Raw genomic sequence first — 25,422 nt, 5'->3', positions numbered from 1 at the left:
CATAATTATTGTCCGGTATGCCAAAATGGTAACTTTTTATTTATGTTCTTTTGGATACTTGATCGGTAAATATGTACTGATCCTTGAGGAATAACGTTGTATGAATCATTCCCGTGTTTCATTTTCTTCTTCTGTATACACCAATGTCACAGTTTGAATATCGGACAATTATTATGGGACAACAAACAAAAGTGTACCGGACAATTATTATGGGACAGAGGGAGTAAGTAGTTTATTGTTGGTGTTGGTAGACAGATTGATATGGTTTCAACTGAATATAGTTTCTTGAACAATTTTGAACTTTGCAACTTTCTTTTGGCTAGCAGCAGTAAAGCACCAATGTAATATTGACAAGCTGGAGAGCATGTCATGAGTGATTTCGAATTTGGCCTCAACGTTTAACCTGTTGAAAACTTACGTTGATATTCTACTGATACAATATAGAATTACAAATGCTCCATGTAGAACTTGAATGGTTCATTCACCTACTTAACTAATGCACACAACTAAAGTCCCCCAGAATTAACTTGAGACAAATGGCTGCTGGCTGCTATAACCAAAACATGCAAAAAATTTTAACACCATTCTGTCTCTACGCACTTACTGGCAGTTATGAACACAAACTACATCAAAATACTAACAAACGGTGAGGGATGAATTGAGCAACAAAATTATAGTAAAAATTCTGATTCTATTGCATACTTGGCACAACAAAACTTGCTAATTAATAAAGTACTACAAATATAAATTATCAGAATTTGACAACAGACAGATTTGTGATGTATGTGGTCAAATAAACAATGATGAAAATGGAGACTTTCGCACATTCCGGCAGTATTATAAATAGTATACATTGTAATTACTACTTAATGTAACAAAATCAATGACTTAGAAATTATTGTTTTCCAGTAAGTAAATTATATTAACATACAAAAAACTACATAAAAAAGAATTTATATTAATAATGGTACCTTAATTTTAAGGAAGATGAAAAAAAAAAACTTCAAATAGAGTGTCTCTAAGCATTTATATGAATCTTATTTTGAAGAAGTGCTAGTGAAGCTATTATCCTTGCTTCAGCACAGACCGACTTACTTGTTATATAGAGTTAAATACTAAACAGGAGTGTAGAATGTATGGGAGAAGAAAACAACTGAATGAACCTATACTTTACTGGTGTGATCCAGCCACCTGACTACCATGCAAAGACCTGGGTTTGATTCTCAGGTATAATTTTTCCCAACGTCTCTGCATAAGTGTGTCTGGAAATCCAGTGTACACCCTTGTCAGATAAAGTGGCACATACTTCAACAGTCCAAGCTTATAAAATGTGCCACTTTATGTGAACAGGAGCGTACAATGCAGTTTACATTTTATCTAATAATACCTTGATTATACTTCCAAGTAACTGGTGGCATGGCAATTTCCCCCAAACATCCTCAGTTAAAAAATTACCAGTAAAACCTTTTGTTTATTAAGTAAGGGTAGGTGTACACTGAGAAACCATGATGCTGCAACCATTATGCTATATGGATCAATGTATACCAACTGGTCACAGTAGCCATATGAGAACCTGTGAGACCTGCAGGATAGTCCATTGCAATAGCCAGTAATAACTAGAAGCATGTATATTTTGTTTTTGACGAAAACACGCAATGTGAAATAACCCATTCTAATGTTATTTTTTCATGTTCCTAAAAGGTGTGAGGTGCATTTTCCTACCCTGTTTTGTCACGAAATGATGCAAAATGAACTGCAAAATGCGAAATAGACTCAAACACGAAATTTACCGTTTACATACTGACGCGACACTTTCAGAAGTCTGAAGTATCCTGCAAGTTATGCAATTCACGGTAAATTGATTAATTCTGCTGTAAATATTTGAGAAGCAAAAATGGACCCCTTTATACAGGAATAAACTTAATATTCTGGTAATGATTTAATGTGCTATTTAGAAGGGAAATGTTTAATTTGTGTAATAGTGCAGTTTTTAAATCAAATTTGGGATTATATTCACATTTTTAAAACCAAAATGTCATTTTATATGCCACTTTTTCACCGCTATAACAGTGAAATTTCATTTTATTTACCACTTTTGAACCCGAAATTGTCTCTTGTTTTTATACCGAAATTTTGCTTCTTTATTTACAAAAAATGTGCGACTCTAGTAATAACACAGGTTTAAACAGCAGGTAGTATGCTGGCAGTCAAAATAGTGTGACCAATCTGAAATATACTTTCAGATGTATCTCAGTTTTTCATTTTCTTTTTTCTTGATTCTCGAAAAGGGGAAAGTTTCCACATGGAACTACCGGGTGTCCATAAAATCCCTTTACAACTTCAAAAATTCACTGCAAATGCAAATGATGAGATATTTGAGTGAAATTTTTTTAATTGTACTCGTTTACTATTAAAGTTTGTACTAAATAGTCCATTTGTGTATTTCAAGTAATATTGTGAAGAAAGAGAGGTCCTCGAAAGAAAAATGGCTACTCCGCAAGAAAAGGCACAATGTGTGGCGTGGTTCTTTGACACAAAATGGGACACTCAGACTCAGCGAAACTTCAGGACTAGGTATGGGGAAACAACCACCAATACGTCCATTAAATTTGTGAATGGCACAGGAAATTCATGGAGACCGGTACAATTTTGGATAAAGCAAGGAAGTGGAAGGAAACGAGTATCAGAAGAAGACATCAAACGTGTAGGACAAGGCTTTGTTAATTCTCCAAAGAAATCCATTCGCACTGCTGCCAGACAGTTACAGCTACCACAATCAACAGTGCACAAGGTCCTACACCACAACCTGCGATTGTATGCGTATAAAGTGCAACTGTTGCATGCCATCGAGCCCAATGATAAACCGAAACGCAAAATGTTTGCAGTGGACATGCTTCATCGAATATCGGAGGATGCAATGTTCCTCAACCGAGTGTGTTTTACTGATGAGGCAACATTTCATGTTTCCGGTAAACTGAACACGTACAAATGCGAGAATTTGGGGCTCAGAAAACCCCCATGCAACATTGGACCTCAAACGAGACAGTCCAAAGGTGAATGTCTGGTGTGGACTGATGTTCAATCGAATCATTGGTCCATTTTTCTTTGCGGAGCAAACAATTACTGCAAATGTTTACCTTGACCTTTTGACTGAATATGTGACACCACAATTGGCTGACCTTCAACCAACCGTCCTTTACCAACAGGATGGTGCAACACCACATTGGGAATTAAATGTCCGTGACTTCCTGGACCAAACATTTCCCGGTAGGTGGATTGGACAGGATGGCTCTATTCCCTGGCCACCTCGTTCACCAGACATAATGCCCCTAGAATTTGGAACAAAGGTACGGAACATTACTGACCTCAAGCAAAGGATCACCAATGCCATAGCCACCATTGATGAGGCTATGCTAGAGTGGACATGGCGCGAAATCGATTTTCGCCTTGACGTCATTCGTGCAAACAATGGTACTCATATTGAGGTTTATTATGTTATGAAAAAAAACTTGAACATATACTGCTACTATGTGACAAATTTAATTTAATTATCTCTTCATATGTGTTTGGAATAAAAGCTTAAAGTTGTAATGAGACTTTATGGACACCCTGTATTTAAAATGAATCGAGAAACAATCCATTTGGGACATAACCAGTGAATAATACAGTAATCAGGAATTGAAAAAGAACTGGGTGGAAAGTGTAGAATACTTCTATCTTCCCAACACAGACAAGGATATAATGCGCAAATTCAACAGAAAAATTGTAATGCTTGTTCTCATACTTGTACAATGATGTTAACGATTGGCCATTGTACTGGTAGTCATATTTCTTGTTCACAACTCAGGTTATGTAACATGGTCCATCAGTGTGCACCCACCTGAACACTCCTTCAAGATATTGCATCTTTTACAGCACACAAATATCTGCCTCCCCCCAAAAAAACACTACTAGAATGAGAGAAAAGAACATAACTGCCATGCTACACCACTCATAGTTGCACATGCATGGTCGTTGGGAGTCACCCCTAGTTGTCATTCAGAAACATGGGTAAAGTCCTTGGACAAGATGTGAGGATGATGGATACATCCAAAAACTCTCAATAACAAATATCACAAAAAAACAATATACGGAAAACCACTTAACTTGCAATGTTGGAACACTCAAGTAAAATTATTAATCAACATTAAAATCAATACCTACTGGAAAACAATAATAACATTTTCTAAAAAAGTCAATATACTAGCTTACAGTATTGTGCAGGATTTTAAATACATGAAAGGAAACAACAACTGGCCAGATCACTAATAGAAAAATACAAATTGCAATAAAAGAGTTAATTTCTTTAAAAAAAATGTATAAATAAAAACAAACAAAAAAGAAAAATATACAGAAGAATACTCAAAACTATTATATAAGTTTCCTGGTGCACTAGGACCAATACACAAAGTAAAATAATAATAATAATAATAATAATAATAATAATAACAGTCTCACATCTGAGCATTAGTATCAGTACACCTTATTTGAATTTTTTAAATACAGTACACTTTGGTTACCTCTCAACAACCTATATCAAATAATCCTTGTTAAGTAAATGCCACACCTGAACACATACATTTAATGTAAAACCTTCTGGCAGATGGCAAAATGAAGTTCATAGTACAATGTTTTATACGAAAAAAGAAATCTGTACAGTGATGAATTCATGCTAACAGTGATCATATGTACACACATGAAAGAAATAAATACAAAGCAAGAGCAAACAAAACAAAAACAGGAATTCATAATTGGGAAAAGAGACGCGGTAGTATAGAAATATGGAGAAACTAGTTTCTCCATATTTATTTTTTAAAACAGGAAGTAATGAATTATGATGGCAGGAGCACATTTGATTCTCAGATTACAACTAAATTCATTGCAACATTAATTTCACAGTGTGAAACAAATCACAAATGGAACATAAAAAAAAAAGCTGGATAACTTCTCAATGGATTCACATTTGAAAAATTACAAATGTATTATTTGCCTTCCTTTTCTATTATAGGTGTTCTTTAATTATCGTAAGAACCAGTTCTGATTTTGAATTGCTTTCCAATTATTGTTCTAAAAGTTCTCATGGTTTGATACCATTTTTGTCCAAGAATTTTCAAAATCATACAAAAGAATAATCAGAGGGGAGAGTGACAATGATTATTTCTCAAATACAACAGGATGATAAAACATTAAAAATTCTGTGGTATAACAGAAAAAGAAAGCATTTACGTGGATACTTTTATGTTATTTAATTAAAGGCAAGTTTATGCTTACAATGACAAATAAAGTAAATCCTTCATGATATTGAAAAATAATCATTGCAAAACAGTGATACATTAGTTACAAACTCTCCTCTCCCTCAAAAGCACTGACAAATTATGAACAATAAAACATACAAGAAGAAGTGTATGAAATTTGAATGCTGTAACGTTTGATACAGTTGAAATGTTACAGAAAACAATAACAAATGTGCCACAACCGTTATCAGGTCAAAAATTCATTGTAGATTTATAAATATAGAAAAAAACAATAATAGCCAAGTGAAGGTAACAGCACGCTTTGTGTCAATTCACCAATATTCTTCAATTTTTTGAAACAAGTTTGTTATCCACCAAGTTTTCTTTTCTTACTGGAACATCTATATTTCATAATACTACTGAAAAAAAGTGAGTTACAGTATTCATGAATTGGTTATGGATTAAGACACACAAATTAATTCACTAGTGATGCAACAACTATATGCACAGTAACAATAAAATAAGGTTCTCAATTAAAAAGAAAAATGAATCACATTTAGATGCTGCACATAAAGAGTGCCCTGTAGACCAATTTGGAAAATATCACATATTAAAAAGCCTTGTATCAACCAAACATTTTCTTATGAAAATAAACACTCCTATTGTTTCTTTTTAAAATATTAAAACACAGTTACACATTAAAACCCTACAGTACAAGATGTGCTTATTAGTGATATTTACGCAGTTATTGTCAAACTGCAAGGACTGGGGGGGCATTTGGCAGTGGAATCTCTGCTGTACTTTTCTTATGTTTGCATAGAGTAGACAGCTAACTTATACCTGGCCACCCCATCAATCAATCTCTACAATCTGGAAAAAAAACAACATTATTTACATTGAACGGCAAGTCTATTGCACTACAGCACTACTCTATAGTTTTACTTTTGTGAACTGTGCTTTGATTGGTTCTTCTTGTGGCTCTTGACTTCAATTCTTTCTTGCAACTTCTGTATAAGTTCGTTCAATTCAGCCTGAAATACAGAAACACATAAGAGTTAGTGAACTCGGAGACTTTAAAAAATGTGAGAATAGACCATGAGATGTTAATATGTAGAGGCATGCCTATTTCAATTTTGACAGACACACAAAATATGAAATAACACACTGTAATGTTCATTTTTCATGTTTCTGAAAGGTGCATTTTCCTATCATATTTTGACACGAAATGAACGGAAAAGTGCAAAATTTAGAGTTTATTTACCAATGCAACACTTTCTGAAGTCTGAATTATCCTGGGAGTTACTAATTCATGTCCACTGTAAATATTTGAGAAGTAAACATGAACTGCTTTACACACTGGCAAACTTAATAAATACTCTGATAACCACATAAATTTGCTAATACGAGGGCCGCAGGAAAAATTTCTGCAATCAATATTGAAAAAGACATGTGAAATTCTGGGAATGGCTTTATTGTTTTTCAAAATATTCATCCTTAAGATCGATACACTTTTACATACGCTCAAACCAATTTTGAAAGCATTATTTTCCACTCTGAAGCTAATACCTCAGAAACCGCTGTTCAGAATGAGTCAACAGCGGCTTCAGGCCAGACAAATCGCTCACCACACATCTTATTTTTCATGTGTGGGAACAAAAAGAAGTCATTAGGTGATAAATCAGGTGAGTATGGACAATGAGTCATTAACTCAACATTTTTTACTGGACAAAAAATCAACAGTTTGGTGTGCTGAGTGGGAACTGTCGTTGTCGTGGTGAAGAATAATGCGACGATTTGGGTTTGTTTTATGCAATTCATTGTTGTATACCACTCAGCATTTACAGTCGTTAGATCTTCTAAAGCTATTGTTGCCACATGTCCGGTCATTTGCTTGGGAACACTCCTCGAATGAACAACTTTTGTTGGTTTCGGCTCACTTTGAAACACCCATCGTGTTTAGTTTCGGGTTCGTATGAATAGATCCAAGTTTCATCACCTCTAACGATGTAGTACACCAAATTTGACTTGCCTCGGTTGAATTTTTTGAGCATTTCTTTACACCAATTTACACGAGCCTGTTTTTGAGCTTTGGTCACGTTGGGTGGGATCCAACGGCTTGAAAGTTTCTGTACGTTCAGATGACCATGCAAAATCGTATGTCACATGCTGATCTCTCTCAATCATTTCACGCACAGCATCAACATTACTGGCAACAACAGAGGTGGATGGACAACCTTCACGAAATTCATCACTGAGAAATGTGCGACCACTCTGGAATTCGGAACACCAATTGTACACAGTCTTATTGGATGGTGCTTCATCCCCAAAAGCCAAATGAAGTCGCTCGATGCATTGTTTCAGTGTTAAGCTACATTTGAAATCATAAAAAATCATTGCCTGAAAGTGTTCACGAGAAATTTCCATTTTTCACACGGAACTACTTCTTCAAACTGCTGTTAAATATAAATGAATAGGCTTAAACAAACAATCAAAGATAATTTAAACATAAAAAAGGTCTATTCTTCCGATTTTTATAATAGTGGAACACTAGCGCCACTGTTGGTGGTAGTTTGTAGAAACTTTTCCAGCAGCCCTCGTAGAATGGAAATGTTTATTTTGTGTAATAAGTGTAGTTTTAAAATCAAATTAAGGGTTATATTCACCATTTTAACACCAAAATGCCATTTTATATACTGCTTTTGAACCTAAAATGTGTCCAGGTTTTGTACCAAAATCTTGATCATTTATACACCATAAATGTGTGAGCCAACTAACAAGAAGATTGTTCAAAGGGTTTTTATATATTTTCTTATCATTTTTGTGGCAAAATAGTAATAGTCTTACATGTATTCAAATCAGGACATGGGAACAAAACACAAAACAGTGTGAAACTAAAAGGCTGCAAAGGGCTATTGACATTTCAGGTTATCTCAACTCCATAATCAGATTGATTGATTGATTTGTTTCATTTTACTTCGCTTCTTGTGCCACTTTTGGCTAATTTGCACGAAGATGGGGATGAGTGATGATATGATGAAATTGATGAATGGACACTCACAAACATTCATGCACAGGATGGAAATTGAACCCGGGACCCTTGGCATCGTAGCATGATGTGATACACACTCCAGCACGGGGGCAAGACAGGATAAAAGATCAGAGCTGCACTGAACTCACAGTAGAACTAGGCAGGAAATGAACCAAGTTTTCACTTTTTAGATTTTGTTCTTACCCTGTTGGTAGGAAGGAGATATCTCCAAGATATAGATAGCCCTTTGTGGTCTTTTTTTTATATCCATGCTGCTTTGTTCCTGTGTTTAGTATAATAAAAATACACATACTTTTCTGCATGAGGCATGTTTTCATATTTGAGGCAAAGCCATGAGAAATAAATTCTTAAAGATAAAATGTATTTGCCCACCAATACTTTCTAGACTACAAGTATATTTCACTTAGTTTTTAACCTGCCAGCATGTCTTCTTCTTTTGTAGGGGAGAATTTTTAAATACTTGGATTCAGAGATTTATATGGAAGAACTTAACACAAATTTTGTTTTTGAAAGAAACACTGTACGTGAAATAACATGGATGATTGGATGATTTGACCCCTTCTAATAGCACATTTATGTAGTTACAGAGTATTAAGTTTATTCCTGTGTAAAGCGGTCCAGTTTTGCTTCTCAAATATTTACAGCAGAATTAATCAATTTTCCGTAAATTGCATAACTCATAAGATACTTCAGACTTCAGAAAGTGTCGCATCGGTATATAAACAGTAAATTTCGTGTTTAAGAGTATATTTTGCATTTTGCAGTTCATTTCACATTATTTCGTGACAAAACAGAGTAGAAAAATGCGCCTCACACCTTTCAGAAACATGAAAAATGAACATTGCAGCATGTTATTTCATATTTCGTCAAAAACAAAATTTGCATGCCTCTACTAATCAGGACTGGACCTACAGTTTAAAGTGGCATCCAAACCACTATGTGCCTCCACCCGTTATCGAACCCGGGACCCCTTAATTACAAGGCAGCGACACTACCACTGCGCCATCGAGGAGGCTGCGTGAAATAACATGCTGTAATGTTCATTTTCATATTTTTGAAAGCTGCGATGCATGAAATGAGACAAAATAAACTGCAAAATGCAAAATCAACTCTTAAACACGAAATTTAAAGTTTATTTACTGGTCTCTTTTACACAGGACTATGGATATGCCGAAGCCGATTACAGATGTATGAAAATCAGCAGAAATTGACATATCGGCATCGGTATCGTCAAAAATCCGATATTTAAACAGGTACAGATAATGCTAGAGTTTTACCTTCTAAGTTTTATATTTTAATTTTGTAAGATTTATTGAAAATTAGGTTATGGATCTTCATCACTGTGGAGTTTTTAAGATAAAATTATTGTAAAAACTCATTCAGAGGATCAACCTACCTCAAAATCAGAAATAAAACAGTACATTCCTGAACCGATTATTCCATGTGATCAGGACCCGCTGTTGTATTGGAAATTCAAAAATGAGTACCCAAACCTGAAGCAAATGGCAAGAAAATACTTGGGATACCTGCTGTATCAATATTTATTGATCTAGTTTTCAGTGTTGCTGGACAGATTTATGATAAGAGAAGCAGTAGGTTACTTCCAGAAGTGCTTCAAAAACTCATGTTTCTGAATTTGAATCTGCCAGCATTAAATTTACAACATTAAGAACAGGAATTCATTTTGCATTTCAAAGAACTGCTTGCGTACTATGTTAAATCTCTTGAGAATCTATGTTCTTTTTAAAGGTTCGCATAACCACTTTTTGTAGATACAAATGTACAAGAAAACAGCTATTTTTAATAGTTTTTTTTATTTTATCTGCAACGTTCATCCTGGTTTCGCAAATCTTTCTCAAGCTTACACCAAGATAAAAGACAAAAGATTAGGCATGGGTCGATATGAAATTTTGGCCGATACCGATAAAGTACCGATATAAAATTTACCGATACCGATAACCGATATTCTACCGATCCGATATAAAATTAGAAATGGCCCTTGAAGAACCTGAAAGGTTCACTGACCTCTTTAATAAATGTGTGTTTCAAGGTGACTGCAGTGCAAGATAAATTGCATATTTAGACATTTACTTTTTCAGAAAGTAGGGCATGGATATTATTCATAAAAATTACAACAAAATGGCAGAATTTTGCACTAAATTATCAGATAATAATCAATATATCGGATCGGTAAAATATTTTACCGATAAACCGATACACCGATATGCCTATATCGACCGATACCGATAGAGTACCGATTAATCGGTCCCATCCCTACAAAAGATACAATAAAAAAAAACACTAAAAATAACTGTTTCTTTGTACATTTGCATCCCTTGAGAATATATATGATATGCAATAGAAATGTACATAGCAAATAAATTTTTGTCATGCTGAAAATAATATTCCATTTCGGTTGAATAATCTTATGTATCGGAATCAGTTCCAAAAATTATCGATGAGGGAATCAGTAAATTTTCAGCTTCGTCACATCCCTACACAGGACCAAAGTTAATACTCTGAAAACTACATGCACTGTCTACGTAGATTTTGTAAACTATAAGCAGATGTCAACCCATACATCATTGATTGTACATTTATATTAACAAAGACAGTACCACAATGGCAGAATTTGTTACCAACTTACATGTTATTAACAGAAATGTTGGATCAGTAAAATTATCATTATAGTTAATAGTTATAGCATAATGATTAATCTGTCCTGGTCCTAGAAGAAATACAAAATTCACTATCTTACCTGATCATAAGTATAGATAAGCTTGCAGTACTTCAGGTGATGCCTTTTCTTCGTCAACAACTCTATTGCATGAGGAAGACAATACACACCCTCTTCATGAGAGTTCGTTACCTAGAAAAATCAATGCCCAATTTAGAACAGAAAGAATTTAATTATTTTACATGATAACCCACTGGCTTCGGATACTGTATTTGCAAAGCAACTTTTATTGTTCAGAAACATTGAAACATTCTTCCAGCACTCTCTTTACTTGACAGACTTGGCACTTACCATTTCATCCCAAAGAGAATATTAAAGTAGTTTTACAGAGGTTTGCTATTTTATACCAGGCTGTCTTCAATGTTGCAAAATTAGCCCAAAGTTTTATTCATTTTCCCTACATTCAGCAACATTGCAATTATTAAAAAATGATCATGGAATTTACAAATTAGTGTGGCACTTTTTGTAGTGAGTATCGTAGAGCTGAGTCAATACCTATGCTGCTATCTTGCTAATGGTTGATACCAATACATTTCCAGTCTGGGTATTTTGCGGACTGCAAAGAAGCTGTGCAACACTATTAAAAAGACCAATTATCATGGAAGTAACAAAAGCACAGCTATTTTAATACTCTGATAGCTTCATATGCAATTCTACAAATACAGTGTGTCCGGAAAGTCATGCAACCGAGATTTTGAATGTACGTAACTTCTGTACAAAAAGCGATAGAGACATGAAGCTTACACTGGATATTAACTTTGTCCATGTGGATATTTTTTAAACATTAAACAAGAAAATCATGTTCCACATGAACTTTCAATATGCAGGAAAAGTTACTAAGGCCACCCGTAGACCGGATCCAATGCGACGGAGCACAACACGACAAGTCACAAAGCAACGTGACGAGTCACAAAGTGACACGATGAGTCATTTTATTAGTTAGCTAAAATCTGATGGCTGATTTCGTTTATGTACACAATAGGTCTAGGCCTATTTTTGTAATTTGGGAAGCAGATTAATGATACATGATGACAGTTTACAGCAGAATCAATGGATCAATGTGCATGTACATGCAAAATTAATGTATCATTTTATATGTTGTGTATAGAGTCAGTTTTTAATATCTCAAAATATGACTTAATATCTTCATAAAGATACAAAAGGTTGTAGCATCTTGCTTTGGTCTTTAATTAAACCTTAATTAATAGTTCAAATAACAATACATGAGCTATTTAGCTTATTTTCAAAGGGCAACATTAATCTGGTCATCCAGATTTTCTATTTTGTCGATCTCCTGTGTCAGAATATAATCACGTTTAATTTGCAATTAAATCAAAATATCGCCACCATTATAATGTTCCCCAGTGCGAAAATTTTGGCATGAAGTTTCCGTGCTGTAACTAGATGTCTGTGGCTGAATTGAATGGATTCACACGCATGCGCAGATTGTTACCAAATTCCCCAGACATTCACGAATTGCTGCAATGTGACTTAAGGTGACTCAAGTCGAATGTTTCGTCTGGTGTGCAGCCGCCCATAAGAGCCCCATGTTAGACCTTCCCCCGAGTCGGTTTGCAACAAAAATGACTCGTAGCGTTGTGTCGGATCTGGTGTGTGGCTGGCATAAGGTGTAAAAAAGTTTCTGATTGAAGTAAAAATAAACTTGGATAAAAGACAGGTATGGAGTCACTTGCAATAATTTTTTATGTTTATCGATAGTCCCTGTGGGAATTTATTGAATTGATAAAAGAATGTAAGGCATAAAAAATTATCAGACGATTTATGGGAATAATTATAAAATATTCTTAAAGTAAATGTTGCTGTTTAATTACGAGGTGTTCTGGCAACACTGGTCATGTCAGAGGTCAGTGCCAGGTGTGCCTGACAATTGGCTATGTTATTCAGAAGAAATATAAGAGTTGAAATTTATTGTACATAAAACTAACCTATCTACCTTTCTGTATTACAATTTTCAACTCTTTTCTTGTTTAATGTTTAAAAAATATCCACATGTACAAAGTTAATACACAGTGTAAGTTTTATGTCTCACACAGTGTAAGTTTTATGTCTCTATCACTTTATGTACAAAAGTTACGTACATTCAAATCTTTGGTTGCATAATTTTCTGGACACCCTGTAGGATCAGTAACTGTAACAACTATTGGGGGGGAAAGTTTACATAATCACAAAACATGTTGAATGATTACTGATAGCACTGCCAATGCCAATGATTTCCACTGATACCGATGCATTGGTGACTTGCATAATAAATGCAATCCATTCCAGAATGGTGTTCATTATGTGGTATGCAGTTTAACAATTTTGGACGAGTCCCAGAAACAAATTAAAACTGCATACCACATAATGAACACCACCCTGTTTCTGAGACTGGTCCAAAATCGTTAAACATAAGAAAATGCAGGGAATATAAAAAAGATTATCAATGTTGGAAACACAAGGAATTTACTAATTAATATGTACAGGGAGGTTATTTCAGTCGTTTACCGAGAGTCCGTCGGCCGCTCGGCGCCACCTTCATGCAACAGGTTCCGGCAAATTGCGTTAGAGGAAGTCCGTAACAGAAACCGCTTGTTTTGTAATGTTTCCACTTTTCACAATTACAGTTACAATTGTAATTGAAATAAGCACGTACCTTGTCGCAAGGATACTGGAAAAGGTGTCCTCCCAAATACAAATATTTCTGGCACCTTATTTCTGACATCTAATCTTAGATTAGACATCGCTACTTTATCCTCTGTTGTCGCGAGAGCACCGGCAGCTTATCGGGGGAGTTGTCAGCCTCGAGACGGCGCTTCATACTGCACGAATGCGACAGTGTCGGCAGTGATGCCAACCGTAGGGACTTTTCACTATATTTCGCCCGCGTAGGGACAGATTTGCCAAATGAGGGAAAACGTAGGAACTTTTTCAATCTTGGAAAATAACATTTTATTGTGCAAAGGTGCAAAGCTTACTCACCAGTCAGTTGCACTTTCTTCGTTCTCGGTTTGGAATGAATGGATTAGTTTATCTGGATACTTTAGCGACGAGGAGAAAAAAAGAACTAAATAACAAATCTCCATCAGAATTTTGGAACATGTTATCGGTTACCAAGAACTTTCAAGGCAAGTTCTTTTTTGAAAACATTTCCACTCTCGCGAAAATAGTGCTAACATTGCCACATTCTAACATGGGAACGGAAAGAATATTTTCGATGTTAAGTGATACAAAAACAAAAAAGAGAAATAAAATGCGAACAAAATTGTTAAAGACTGCAGGAAATACAGCATCACCAACCAACATCTATCTCTTCACAGCAGCAGCATGTATGACTTCAAATAACATAATCAACAGTAAATCACTCAACGTTATTCATTAGGGGTGTGCAGGATCCCGAAAAGTCAGGACCGGGATCGGGAAAAAAAATTCCTGTCCCGATCCCGACTTCGGGAAATGACTTCCCGACTTTTCGGATCCCAAGCAGTCGGGAAATACCGAATGGTCACTTTAAAAAGTCGTTAATTCTGAACGTTTTCTGCATTGTAAGTTTCTGGAACTTATCATAAATTGTAAGTTTTTATTCTAGAAATGCAAAAACAATCACTTAAAGTGAAAATGACGTGTAGAATTCGAGATTTCCTGAGCTTGGGAAATTTCGAAAATTTCCCAACTTGGTCGGGAAATTGCAAATTTTTCCTGTCCCGAATGTCTGGATTTAAAAAAATTCCCGTCCCGAACCAAAAAATTCTGTCCTGCACACCCCTATTATTCATTAAGGCAAGAATTTACAATACCGGACCATTCTGTATCTATGCTACATCTTATATTCACAAAAATAATTAGTCGTGATGATTTAACATGTTGGGGTGAGGAGAAAAATGTTCATTAACGTGTAGAAGTTGTAAAATAAGCTTTTCAATTCTTGAAATGATTCTCCGTATACAAGTATGGTAGCCATATTTGTTGATATGAACAATTGACGTTCGCAATTAGCTACGCTGTCTACAGCGTTGCCACTGTTGATTTCATACTTGGAGAGCATGGATCGTGCAAGAATGGCGGAGGAGAACATTAAAAAAGTTGTTAATGTTGTACAGATTTTTAGGTGGAGTGTGCAGGAGGATTGCCGGGGGGTAATTAATAAACTTATGGATTTCGGTATATTGCCTACAGAAGGTGATTACATGTGACAGTGACAATCACGATGTAGAACAACATGTGGAATGTGGACTGATTTGATTACAGGTAAGTTTGGCAACAGTGCATCGATCGTAAAATTGCAGGATACGAAAATGGCATCTTTGATGATGAATAAGATTTTTTATCGGTTCGTAATCACAATTAGTGCAAAACCATTCACGGATAGCCCCACAGACCATTCTCGGTAAGGTTAGGTTAAGTTAGGTCATGCAAGGCAAACATCATTCAAATTTGGGGTCGAAAAACCATGCACGGGTAACCCCACAAACCATTGACGGATCGCCCCACGAACCATTCACGGTTAGGTTAGGTTAGGTTAGGATAGGCAAACATGGTTAAAATTTGGGGTCGTAGTAATATCAGCAATGTATATTACATTTTTTAACTATTGGGAACACAAAATCTTCCGGTAAATAATGAGCAATCGTGCCGATCGCGGACCACTCAAATTCACTTATTTTGCAATTTCTACAGGTGACCCCCAAATTTTAACTTCAAATTCGTGATTAGGAGACCTCAATTAGTGAGTATGCGAAATATTACAAAAATCGGGGAGCGGTCCTGTATTGTATATTCGCTCCTTCATTAATTGTGGAAGCACCGAGCAGAAAGATTTGGTAAGTAAATGTGTATATTTTATCTTCTGTTTTGCATGCTAATGAGGTGTTGTTTTTTTTAGTCGCTTTACTTGGCGTAGGGACATTTGGTCAGTTGTAGGGAGATTTTGACTACGTCTGTAGGGACATTGCCGGAAAATGGTTAGCAACACTGTTGGCTACCAGACGTAGTGAGTCTACACTCATTCATGTTCACTTCTGTTTGCGTTTATCAGTACGCATGTTGTTTATACTGTGTTATTGAGTTGGTGTGCTAGTGCTTTATTGTATGTCAATTGTTATTCATTTTATTAGTTATTCCGCTAAACATATTCCGCTAAACAAATATAGTCTTGAACAAAGAGTTTTTTTTTATGTACGATACTTACGTGAAAACGAACTCTTGCAGAAAAGTGGTCAGGCAATTACGAGAGACAGGATCTCTTGAACCTAAGAAACGTGTTGTATTGCTGTTGAAGGAGGTCATTTTCAACATCTCTTATAACACAGGAGGTTAGTGATCATTATTATTACTTTTAAATATCATTTAACGGTTTCGGTTCGCTTTATGTGACGGGATGCTGTCTTCCCTTCCGAGGATAAAGTAAGCGATGTCTAATCTAAGATTAGATGTCAGAAATAAGGTGCCAGAAATATTTGTATATATGTATTTGGGAGGACACCTTTTCCAGCATCCTTGCGACAAGGTACCTGCTTATTTCAATTGTAATTGTAACTGCAATTGTGAAAAGTGGAAACATTACAAAACAAGTTGTTTCTGTTACGGACTTCCTGTAACGCAATTTGACGGGACCTGTTGCATGAAGGTGGCGCTGAGTGGCCGACGGGCTCGCGGTAAACGACTGAAATAACCTCCCTGTATGTACATACAGTTATTGACATACGTAAGTTATGATGGCTTTCAAAACTTTGGTCAGTCTCTCTTATAGTGCATTTATAACAATTGTATTTTTACACTGGTTGTGTATAAAGTACAGTACCCTGCATGCCTGCTTGTATAAGGTAACGAAGTGCACCTATTGAGGTGTTAATCATGTGTGACGATATTTACGTGGTTCGTGATGCAGGACATTTTCCAGCCTGTGCACACATTCATTATGCGGAGCACCGCTGTACTTGAAAATTGTAACTATTCAAACTAGCTCAGAATATTTATAAATTTTCTATTGGAACTACATCGTAGCTACACTACACCACTACACTGTGGTCGTGGTGGCTCAGTCGGTAATGCATCTGACTACCATGCTAAAGGTCCCGGGTTCGATACCCGGCCAGTTCAAATCCGGGAACTTTTCTATCGTTGGAAGCGGCCCCGGCGCCCACCCAGCGTCAAATGACATGGGTACCTGGGGGAAACCCTGGGGGGTAAAGGTGGTCAGGAGCATGATAATGATCACATCACCCCCACTCACGACCGGATAAGAAAGTGTGGGGTGTTACCCCCACACCCCCTATACACCTTCATGGTGTGGTGCTAAGCACAGGGGAGCACTTTACCTTCTTTACTTTTTTTACTACATCATAGCAATCTACCAAAGTTTTGCTATAAAATAATCATGTTTCACATGAGATAATCACTTAAATCACAAAATCCATTCCCCCCACCATGTTGCAGCAAATATGATGAAAAAATATGCACTTTGCATGATTTCCAGGCTATTTAGATCCTGTGAAGAGGTCATGTGGCATTTTCGCAGGAACTTGGCCTCTGAAAAAGTCTCAGTGATTAAATTCGAATCAATTCTTTCTGATACGAATACGTCATAATTGCACTGGTTCAGACTTCAATTTTATACAATAATTTAATTTTAGCCATGTTCATTCCTCAAATAAAGATGTGCTGCATGTTTGAAATTAATAACCAAAACACAAAAAATATCACTGCACACTTACCAAAGAGACATATAAATTAGCCCTACAAATTTCGCATTCGTAATCACTTTCTTCCTCTTGCGCTGCTCTTGACTTCCGTCGTTTCAAGGAGGCCTCGGGCAGAGCAAGTCGTTCGGAGGTCTTTAGCCCTAGGTTGTACAGTTGTTTCCTATAGTCAAGTTCCTGTTGTCTGATACGAGAAATCAAGGAAAGCACCTGCACACAAAAAATACACTATAATTAGCAAATGATACAGATTAGGGCTGGACTGATGTCACTTTGAACTGATACTGATGTTGCAACACTAACAATTAAAAGTTGTTCAGAAATTGGTTAATAGGGCTATGATTTTTTTTATACCTAAAAATTCATCAAAATATGCCCCGACAAGAATGTAAATTTATTTCTCACTCAATTATTTTACAGCAGTTTTTACCTTTTGGGTCACTTGCGGCTATGAGAATGAATGAATGATGAATGTTTTACCCAGGGCTCATCCCTGGAACTTCTGACAAATGTGTGCCAGAAGCAAAAATAAAGTGAAAACTCACCACTTACATTATTAATTCTGAAAATATTTTAGCTGGATTTTTTTTTGCTGAAAACATGTTTTAATAAAATTTGAATTATCATGCATTTTTAAAAACTACAACTCACTTCTCCCAAATGCATTTCTTTCGGTTCACAGCACTGGTATGACATTTGCACATGCATGAAGTTACTAACAAGGATGACAATTTACGCTTTAGAGAATGGGAGCCTTTTATGTCTATTAGCTGCTCTTTTCAAACTTGACATACTGTATAAAAAATCACAGACATGAAATTGGCTTATTATTTTTGCTGAATGTTATAAATTGAATTGTTGTCTTAAGTCTACTTTATGCACAGAAAGGCTAATTGGGACTGAACCTACAGCTTAAAGTGGGATCCGAACCATTGAAAATCATAACTAGGAAGCGGAAGTTGATGAAATGTCATCTTTTTTTCTGACATCTCGGACAAGATGCCCATTAAATATACACAATATTACACTTAGTGTACAACCCAAGAAAGGTAATTTTAAAGTGCATTTTTTTTTTGCATTTTTTGCCAATTTTCAGGTTTTAGGTCAGTTTTCCCAATTTCAGTCATTTTTCAGAATATTCAGTGCTTGTTTCATCATATTTTGTCACTTCTTTCATTTTGGTAATATTCTTGAGTTTCACCAAGGTGAACATATGCCTATATATAATTGCCAGTGATCTTAACACTAAACACCTCCAAAAACTCTCCAATCTCTGCCGTCAAGCTTTTCAGACTGGCTGCACCCTTCCCCTTCCACTGCCGCCCAATTTCAGTCCCACACCAACATGCCCGCTATTACCCGACCCCCCTCTACCATTGCCCACCCCTCCCACACCACCACAGACCCCCCCTGAAAACCAAAACTGCACTCCCATACATCGCACCTTGGGAAACAACCAGTCCACGGACAAACCCACCCCTACCAGATCCATGACCACCAATGACCCTAACCCACTCAAAAACAACCAGACTGTACTCAATTTATCCAGCCATAAACTGAGCACTGATGAAATAGCTGTTTTATCCAAAGGCCTCACCTTCTCCCCCACAACTCCCCCCAACCAATTCCGCCTACTTTTTGACATACACACATTTGCTCGCAGCCTCCGATGGCAACATTTCTGGGCCAAAAATCCCTCACTCCAAACTACTACCAGTGAAACCCACCCGAGCCTCCTTCAATTTAGCCCCCCCTCCTCCCAAGATCCACCCCCCCTGCCCACCAACCACCCCTTGGAAAGATACATCACTGCCGTCATTTCCACCACCTCTGACAGCTCATTCTTAAATAACTTTCACAACCAACCTAACCTCAATCCCCCCCAACAGAAAGCGCTCAGAGACCTCCGCAACAACCACAACATCAAAATCCTCCCAGCTGACAAGGGGTCCACCACGGTGGTCTTGAACTCTCAAGACTACCTGGCGGAAGCCAACCGCCAGCTGGCTGACCCCTCCACCTACAAACCCACCACAGCTGACCTATCCGCCGAACACCTCACCAAAATCCGGGACTTCATCCACACCCGCGGCCCACCTGAAGGCCTAACAGCTCGTACCACCGCCATGTTAATACCCGACAATCCCCGCACCCCCACCTTCTATCTATTGCCCAAAATCCACAAACCTGGCAACCCTGGCAGACCCATTGTGTCCAGCTATAACTCACCTACAGAACGAATCTCAGCCTTTGTTGACTCCCATCTCCAGCCTCTTGTGAAAGCTCTGCCCTCCTACCTCCGTGACACCAACCACTTCCTCCAGAAAATCAGCACCCTCCCACCATTGCCCCCAAATACCATCCTTGCCACCATTGATGTCACTTCCCTCTACACCAACATACCTCACTCCCATGGCCTCCGCTCCATAGAATTCTATCTCAATAGCAGACCCAAACCTCACAACCCCAGCACCAACTTCCTGACCCACCTAGCCCACCTTGTCCTCACTTGTAACAACTTCACCTTTGAAAACCAAAATTTCCTACAGATCCGAGGTACAGCCATGGGTACCAGAATGGCCCCATCCTATGCAAACCTCTTCATGGGCCAACTTGAGCAAGAGTTTTTGGCTACCCAACCCCTCCAACCCCTCCTCTGGCTCCGCTTCATCGACGACATCTTCATGCTCTGGACACATGGAGAACCATCCTTGTCAGCCTTCCTGGACCAACTTAACCACTTCCGTTCCCTAAAATTCACCTGGACACACTCCCCCAACCAGATCACCTTCCTGGATGTGGACGTGCACATCGAGGGAGGACACCTGACTACCTCCATCCACATAAAACCCACCAACCACATGCAATACCTACACTTCTCCAGCTCCCACCCGTTCCACACCAAAAAAGCAATTCCATTCTCTCTGGCCCTCAGGGGACAGCGCCTGAACACTTCACCCACCTCCCGCCAGAATTATAACCTCCGCCTACACCAGGCCCTGGTTAACCGTGGATATCCCTCCATCCTGGTCACCAAGCAAATATCACGAGCTGCCTCACATACCACTACCACCAAGAAACCTGCTGCCACCAACCCACCTGCACTCATCACCCAATATCATCCCCACCTCAACAAAATCAGGCACACACTGCACTCTCTTCTCCCAATCCTCCACAGTGATCCCGAAACCAAAAACATATTTCCCGACAAACCCAGGGTGGTTTTCAAACGCCCCCCTAACCTCCAAAACATCCTGGTCCACAACACTCCTTCACCACACATCCAACACCCCCCTGCCCATAAATGCAACCGACCCAGGTGCAAGACCTGTCCCATCCTCATCACTTCTCACACCCTCCAGGTGCACACGGCCACTGGCAAATTTACCCTCCATCCCAAAGGGACCTGCCATGCCTCAAACCTTATCTACATCCTCACCTGCAACATCTGTGGTGATTTTTACCTGGGGGAAACATCAACGGCCCTCAACCTCCGCATCAATAACCACCGCTCCTCCACCCACAACCTGGACTTCACTGTCGCCGTCCACACCAACCACCACAACATCAGTTTCAACGACTGCTTCCGGGTAGCGATCATCCACCTCCTACCCCAACCAGCCAACACCTCTGTTCGCAAAAGATGGGAGAGGGCCTATATATCGGCCATGAGTGCAACCACTCCACCTGGCCTGAACAAGGCCACCCAGTAATGCCCAACCCTCACCCACCCTCCCGCCCTCCCTCCCAACTCATCCTCCCCACTCACAGTTTACGACGAGCCTGGTGACGAAACAGTGTTTTTTTCGTTCTACGCACCGCTTCTTCTTCAATGGGGACCTGGCAACTCTGCAGGACCCCAACTTCCGGTTCCGTCTTCTGTTTCTTCTCACACTGATGATGCTATAAATTAGCGAAAATTTTGAATTTTCCTACTGTCCGGTGAGTGTTTCCTTTTACCTTATTTGATTTTTACTTAGCCCTTTTGGCCCTCCTTGCTTTTATCCATTATATATATATATATATATATATATATATATATATATATATATATATATATATATATATATATATATATATATATATATATATATATATATATATTCCCCGGCCGGTACAAATCCGGGAACTTTTCTAACGTTGGAAGCGGCCCCGGCGCCCACCCAGCATCGAATAACATGGGTACCTGGGGGAAACCCTGGGGGGTAAAGGCAGTCAGGGGCGTGGTGCTGATCACATCACCCCCACTCACGACCGGATCAAGAAAGTGTGGGGCGTTACCCCCACACCCCCTCTACGCCTTCATGGCGTGGTGCTAAGCACAGGGGAACACTTTACCTTTTACCTTTATATATATAAATCAAAGAAGGTAAAAGGAAACACTCACCGGACAGTAGAAAAATTCAAAATTTTCGCTAAATTCATAGCATCATCAGTGTCCGTCTATTTCTCCTCACACCGATGATGCTATGAAATTAGCGAAAATTTTGAAATTTTGAATTTTTCTACTGTCCGGTGAGTGTTTCCTTTTACCTTCTTTGATTTTTACTTAGCCCTTTTGGGGTATATATATATATCTTGCAGGATTGCAAATTACGAGCAAAGAAATGCTGAACTGGTGACAGTCTTTGTTGTGTCAGGGGAAACCACCAGGTGCCCGTCTGGGGCAAACTCAGATTTAAGATCAGATAAGGTGAGGCTGGAAATACCATGGCTAGACGGTGAAACCCACGGGGTAATTTTTCTGGAGAAAGCTGCAATGTTCGAGCAGGGGGGGATGGGGAGGGGGCTGATCAGGTGACAGGTCATACTGCTTCCAGGCGGTGAAACCCGCAGGGAAATTTTTTCTGGAGAATTCCAGGATTTTTGAGTGGGGGAGGGGTGGCTGCTCAGACGACAGGTCAATCACCACCACACCCATTTCAGTTGTAAGTAGTGTGTCGTGTACAGAACATGCCTAAAGTAAAACCTAGTCGATCGTGTTTCTTGCGCCAACTCGTAAGTGAATATGGCGATGTGTTCAGCACAGACAGCAGTGTCTTATTTTGTAAGCTTTGTGAGGTGAAGGTGAGTGCCGAGAAACATTTCACAGTACAGCAACACATTGGGAGGGAAAAAAAATTGAAAGCAACAGCTCGGACGGAAGGAAAAAAGAAACCTCCCCAACTCCCTCTGGGACAAAGTGTGAGTGTCTCCTCCAAATCTTCACAGTTTTACCAGGATCTTTGCAAAGCTCTGATTTCTGCAAACATCCCACTGAAAAAGATGGGCAGTCCTGCATTACAAGAGTTCCTCGAACAATACACAGGGCGGAACATTCCTGATGAGTCAACTTTGTGCAAAGGATATTTGGATGCATGTTACAACCAGATCATGGAAAGGATTCACAATCAATTCGAAACAAGAATCATCCAATTTGCTTGCTGCTATAGGAATAACATAAGATACCAGAAAAGTGCTTGAGAGTTTTTCAAAAAGCTTAGTATCGACATCGCCAGATACACCAACTCTACCCAATTGGTCTGTGGCAGCTGACCCAATTGCTATTTTCGTCTCCATTGACGAAACTACAGATGAAGAGGGCCGTTTTGTTGCGAATGTGCTGGTTGGTACACTGGAAGACTGTCCTGGACAAATATTTCTGCTGACGACAGAAGTGCTGGAAAAAGTCAACCATCAGGCTATTTGTAAGTTGTTCGATAAAAGTTAGTTTCTTCTATGGCCTCAGGGAATTGTGCACGATAGTGTTCTCATTTTTGTGTCAGATGCTGCACATTACATAGTAAAGGCAGGGAAGGCTATAAAGAAGGCAAGAAAATGGTCCGCGTTACGTGTCTCACACCTGTCTTGCACAGAGCATGTGAGGAAGTCTGCAGACATTTTCCAGAGGTAGACAAATTTGTGTCTAGTGTCACGAAGGTGTTCCTTAAATCTCCGTCTAGGTTGCAGTATTTCCATGAGACGGCTCCTGGTGTGCTCCTGCCTCCACAACCAGTTCTCACTTGGTGGGCCACCTGGTTAAACGTCTGTATTACTGGGAGAATTTTGATATTGTGAAACTGTTATTGACAGTTTCTGCAAAGAAGATGCTGCCTGCATCGCAATTGCCCAAGACCTGATGTCAGATTATGACTTGAAGGGGCAGCTACTACACATCAAGGCTAACTTTGGTATTTTACCCACATCATTAACTTGCTTTGAAAAACAAGGAGTGGTCATGCAGTCCATTGTGAAAGAGATTCAGAAAATCGAAAAGTGCCTTAAAGGAAGTGCTGGGGACATCGGACAAGCTGTACTGACAAAACTGGAATATGTGCTTGGAAAGAAGTTGGGATACCAAACAATGTGCCAGATGGTAAAGATTCTGGAAGGGGAAAATTTCAAGATGGAGATTTTGGAAGAAGAATTGTCACCAGGAGACCTTGTTTGTCTGAATTATGAGCCCCCCCCCCTTCCCCTAACATACGCAGATGTCCAGAGAAGTTTCTCTATGTACAGGAATGTTCTGGCTGACAACAGACGAAGATTCTCGTTTGAGAACCTCCGAAAGACAATGGTGGTGTACTGCAACTCTCTGTAAGGTAAGTGGAAAAAAAAAAAATGTTAAATATTTAGAAAGTGCTTGTATGTGAGATATTTCAAACAATTTCTGATGTTAAAAAGTTACTTTTCCGACTTACTTTTTCAGGGGGGAGAGCGTGTCCTATGAACCCTTTCCCAGATGCATCCCTGATTTTGGTTTCCCTATTTTTTATACAATTTGTTAAATTTCTAAACAAAAATTGTCTTACGTGGATTGAGATAATTTCATTTTCTTTACAGTGCCACAGAAACACACCACACTACATCAGCAGGCAAAGATGCGGGAAATTAATGCATTTTACACCAATTCATTCAGTGTATACAACTTTTTCATTAAATTATTTAAAATTATTTGGTTGTTTCCATTAAAAAATCCTCGTTGCATATTTAATTGAATGTGCATGTGGTATCATTTGGTGGTCATTTTTTCCTTTTTTAGGACATTCTATAGGTCATATACCTATATTTAGGTCATCAACTTCCGCTCCCTCATAACTCTTAGCAGAGGTGAGAATTATATATATTTTAACTCCCAATAAAACAAAAAAAAAGTATTAAAATTTGAATTAATTATCTTTTAGTATAATCAACAACAGTACAGTAAAAGCCTTTTCCCTATTTAGAAGCATTACCTGTCTTAGCACATCTACATGGGAACGACTATCATTAGCGACACTGAAGAGCAACCTTTCTAAGGAGAACATTGATGGCTCACAGCTGTCATGGATATACTGAAAATAAAAATAAAATTATTTATAGAAATTTGGGATCATTAATATGTCATTAAGAACTGAAGTCCTATTTACAGAAATAACAGCTCTATAAATCAGTTGGTTACTTTACTGTAAACAAATGCACTTTCATGACAGGACGACACTACTTTAAAGTAAATAAAAATTTGCAACCATTCATGGATTCAATGTCCTTTACCAAAAAGTGCTTCCCATTAAATTTGCTTGAAATTAGAGAAATCTAAAATTTTAAGGTGCCCCTGGACACCCCTCAAGACAGCAAGGTGGATGAATTTCCAAAATGCACAATTTGTCTTGCCCTGTGCACTTTCATGTGGTTGAAAATAGCCTGTAT

At 38.2% G+C, this 25,422-nt stretch overlaps 1 protein-coding gene across 3 annotated transcripts in view; it reads right to left on the bottom strand.

Moving 5' to 3' along the window:
- LOC145987746 (uncharacterized) overlaps positions 1-25,422 on the bottom strand; it is a 140,126-nt gene that overhangs the window by 9,460 nt on the left and 105,244 nt on the right. For all 3 annotated transcript variants that reach the window (XM_083122409.1, XM_083122408.1, XM_083122410.1), the window contains exons 20-23: positions 24,969-25,067; positions 17,770-17,964; positions 11,081-11,191; positions 6,216-6,304 (exon numbers count right to left, since the gene is read on the bottom strand). In XM_083122409.1, coding sequence (XP_082978535.1) covers positions 6,216-6,304; positions 11,081-11,191; positions 17,770-17,964; positions 24,969-25,067 — 494 coding nt within the window. The remainder of the gene's footprint in view (positions 1-6,215; positions 6,305-11,080; positions 11,192-17,769; positions 17,965-24,968; positions 25,068-25,422) is intronic.

Source organism: Lepisma saccharinum, chromosome 5 (assembly GCF_977018435.1).
Source record: "Lepisma saccharinum chromosome 5, izLepSacc3.1, whole genome shotgun sequence".
Classification (NCBI taxonomy): domain Eukaryota; kingdom Metazoa; phylum Arthropoda; class Insecta; order Zygentoma; family Lepismatidae; genus Lepisma; species Lepisma saccharinum.
Note: the sequence above shows the minus strand (reverse complement) of the source record. Positions and strands in the feature narration are given on the sequence as shown.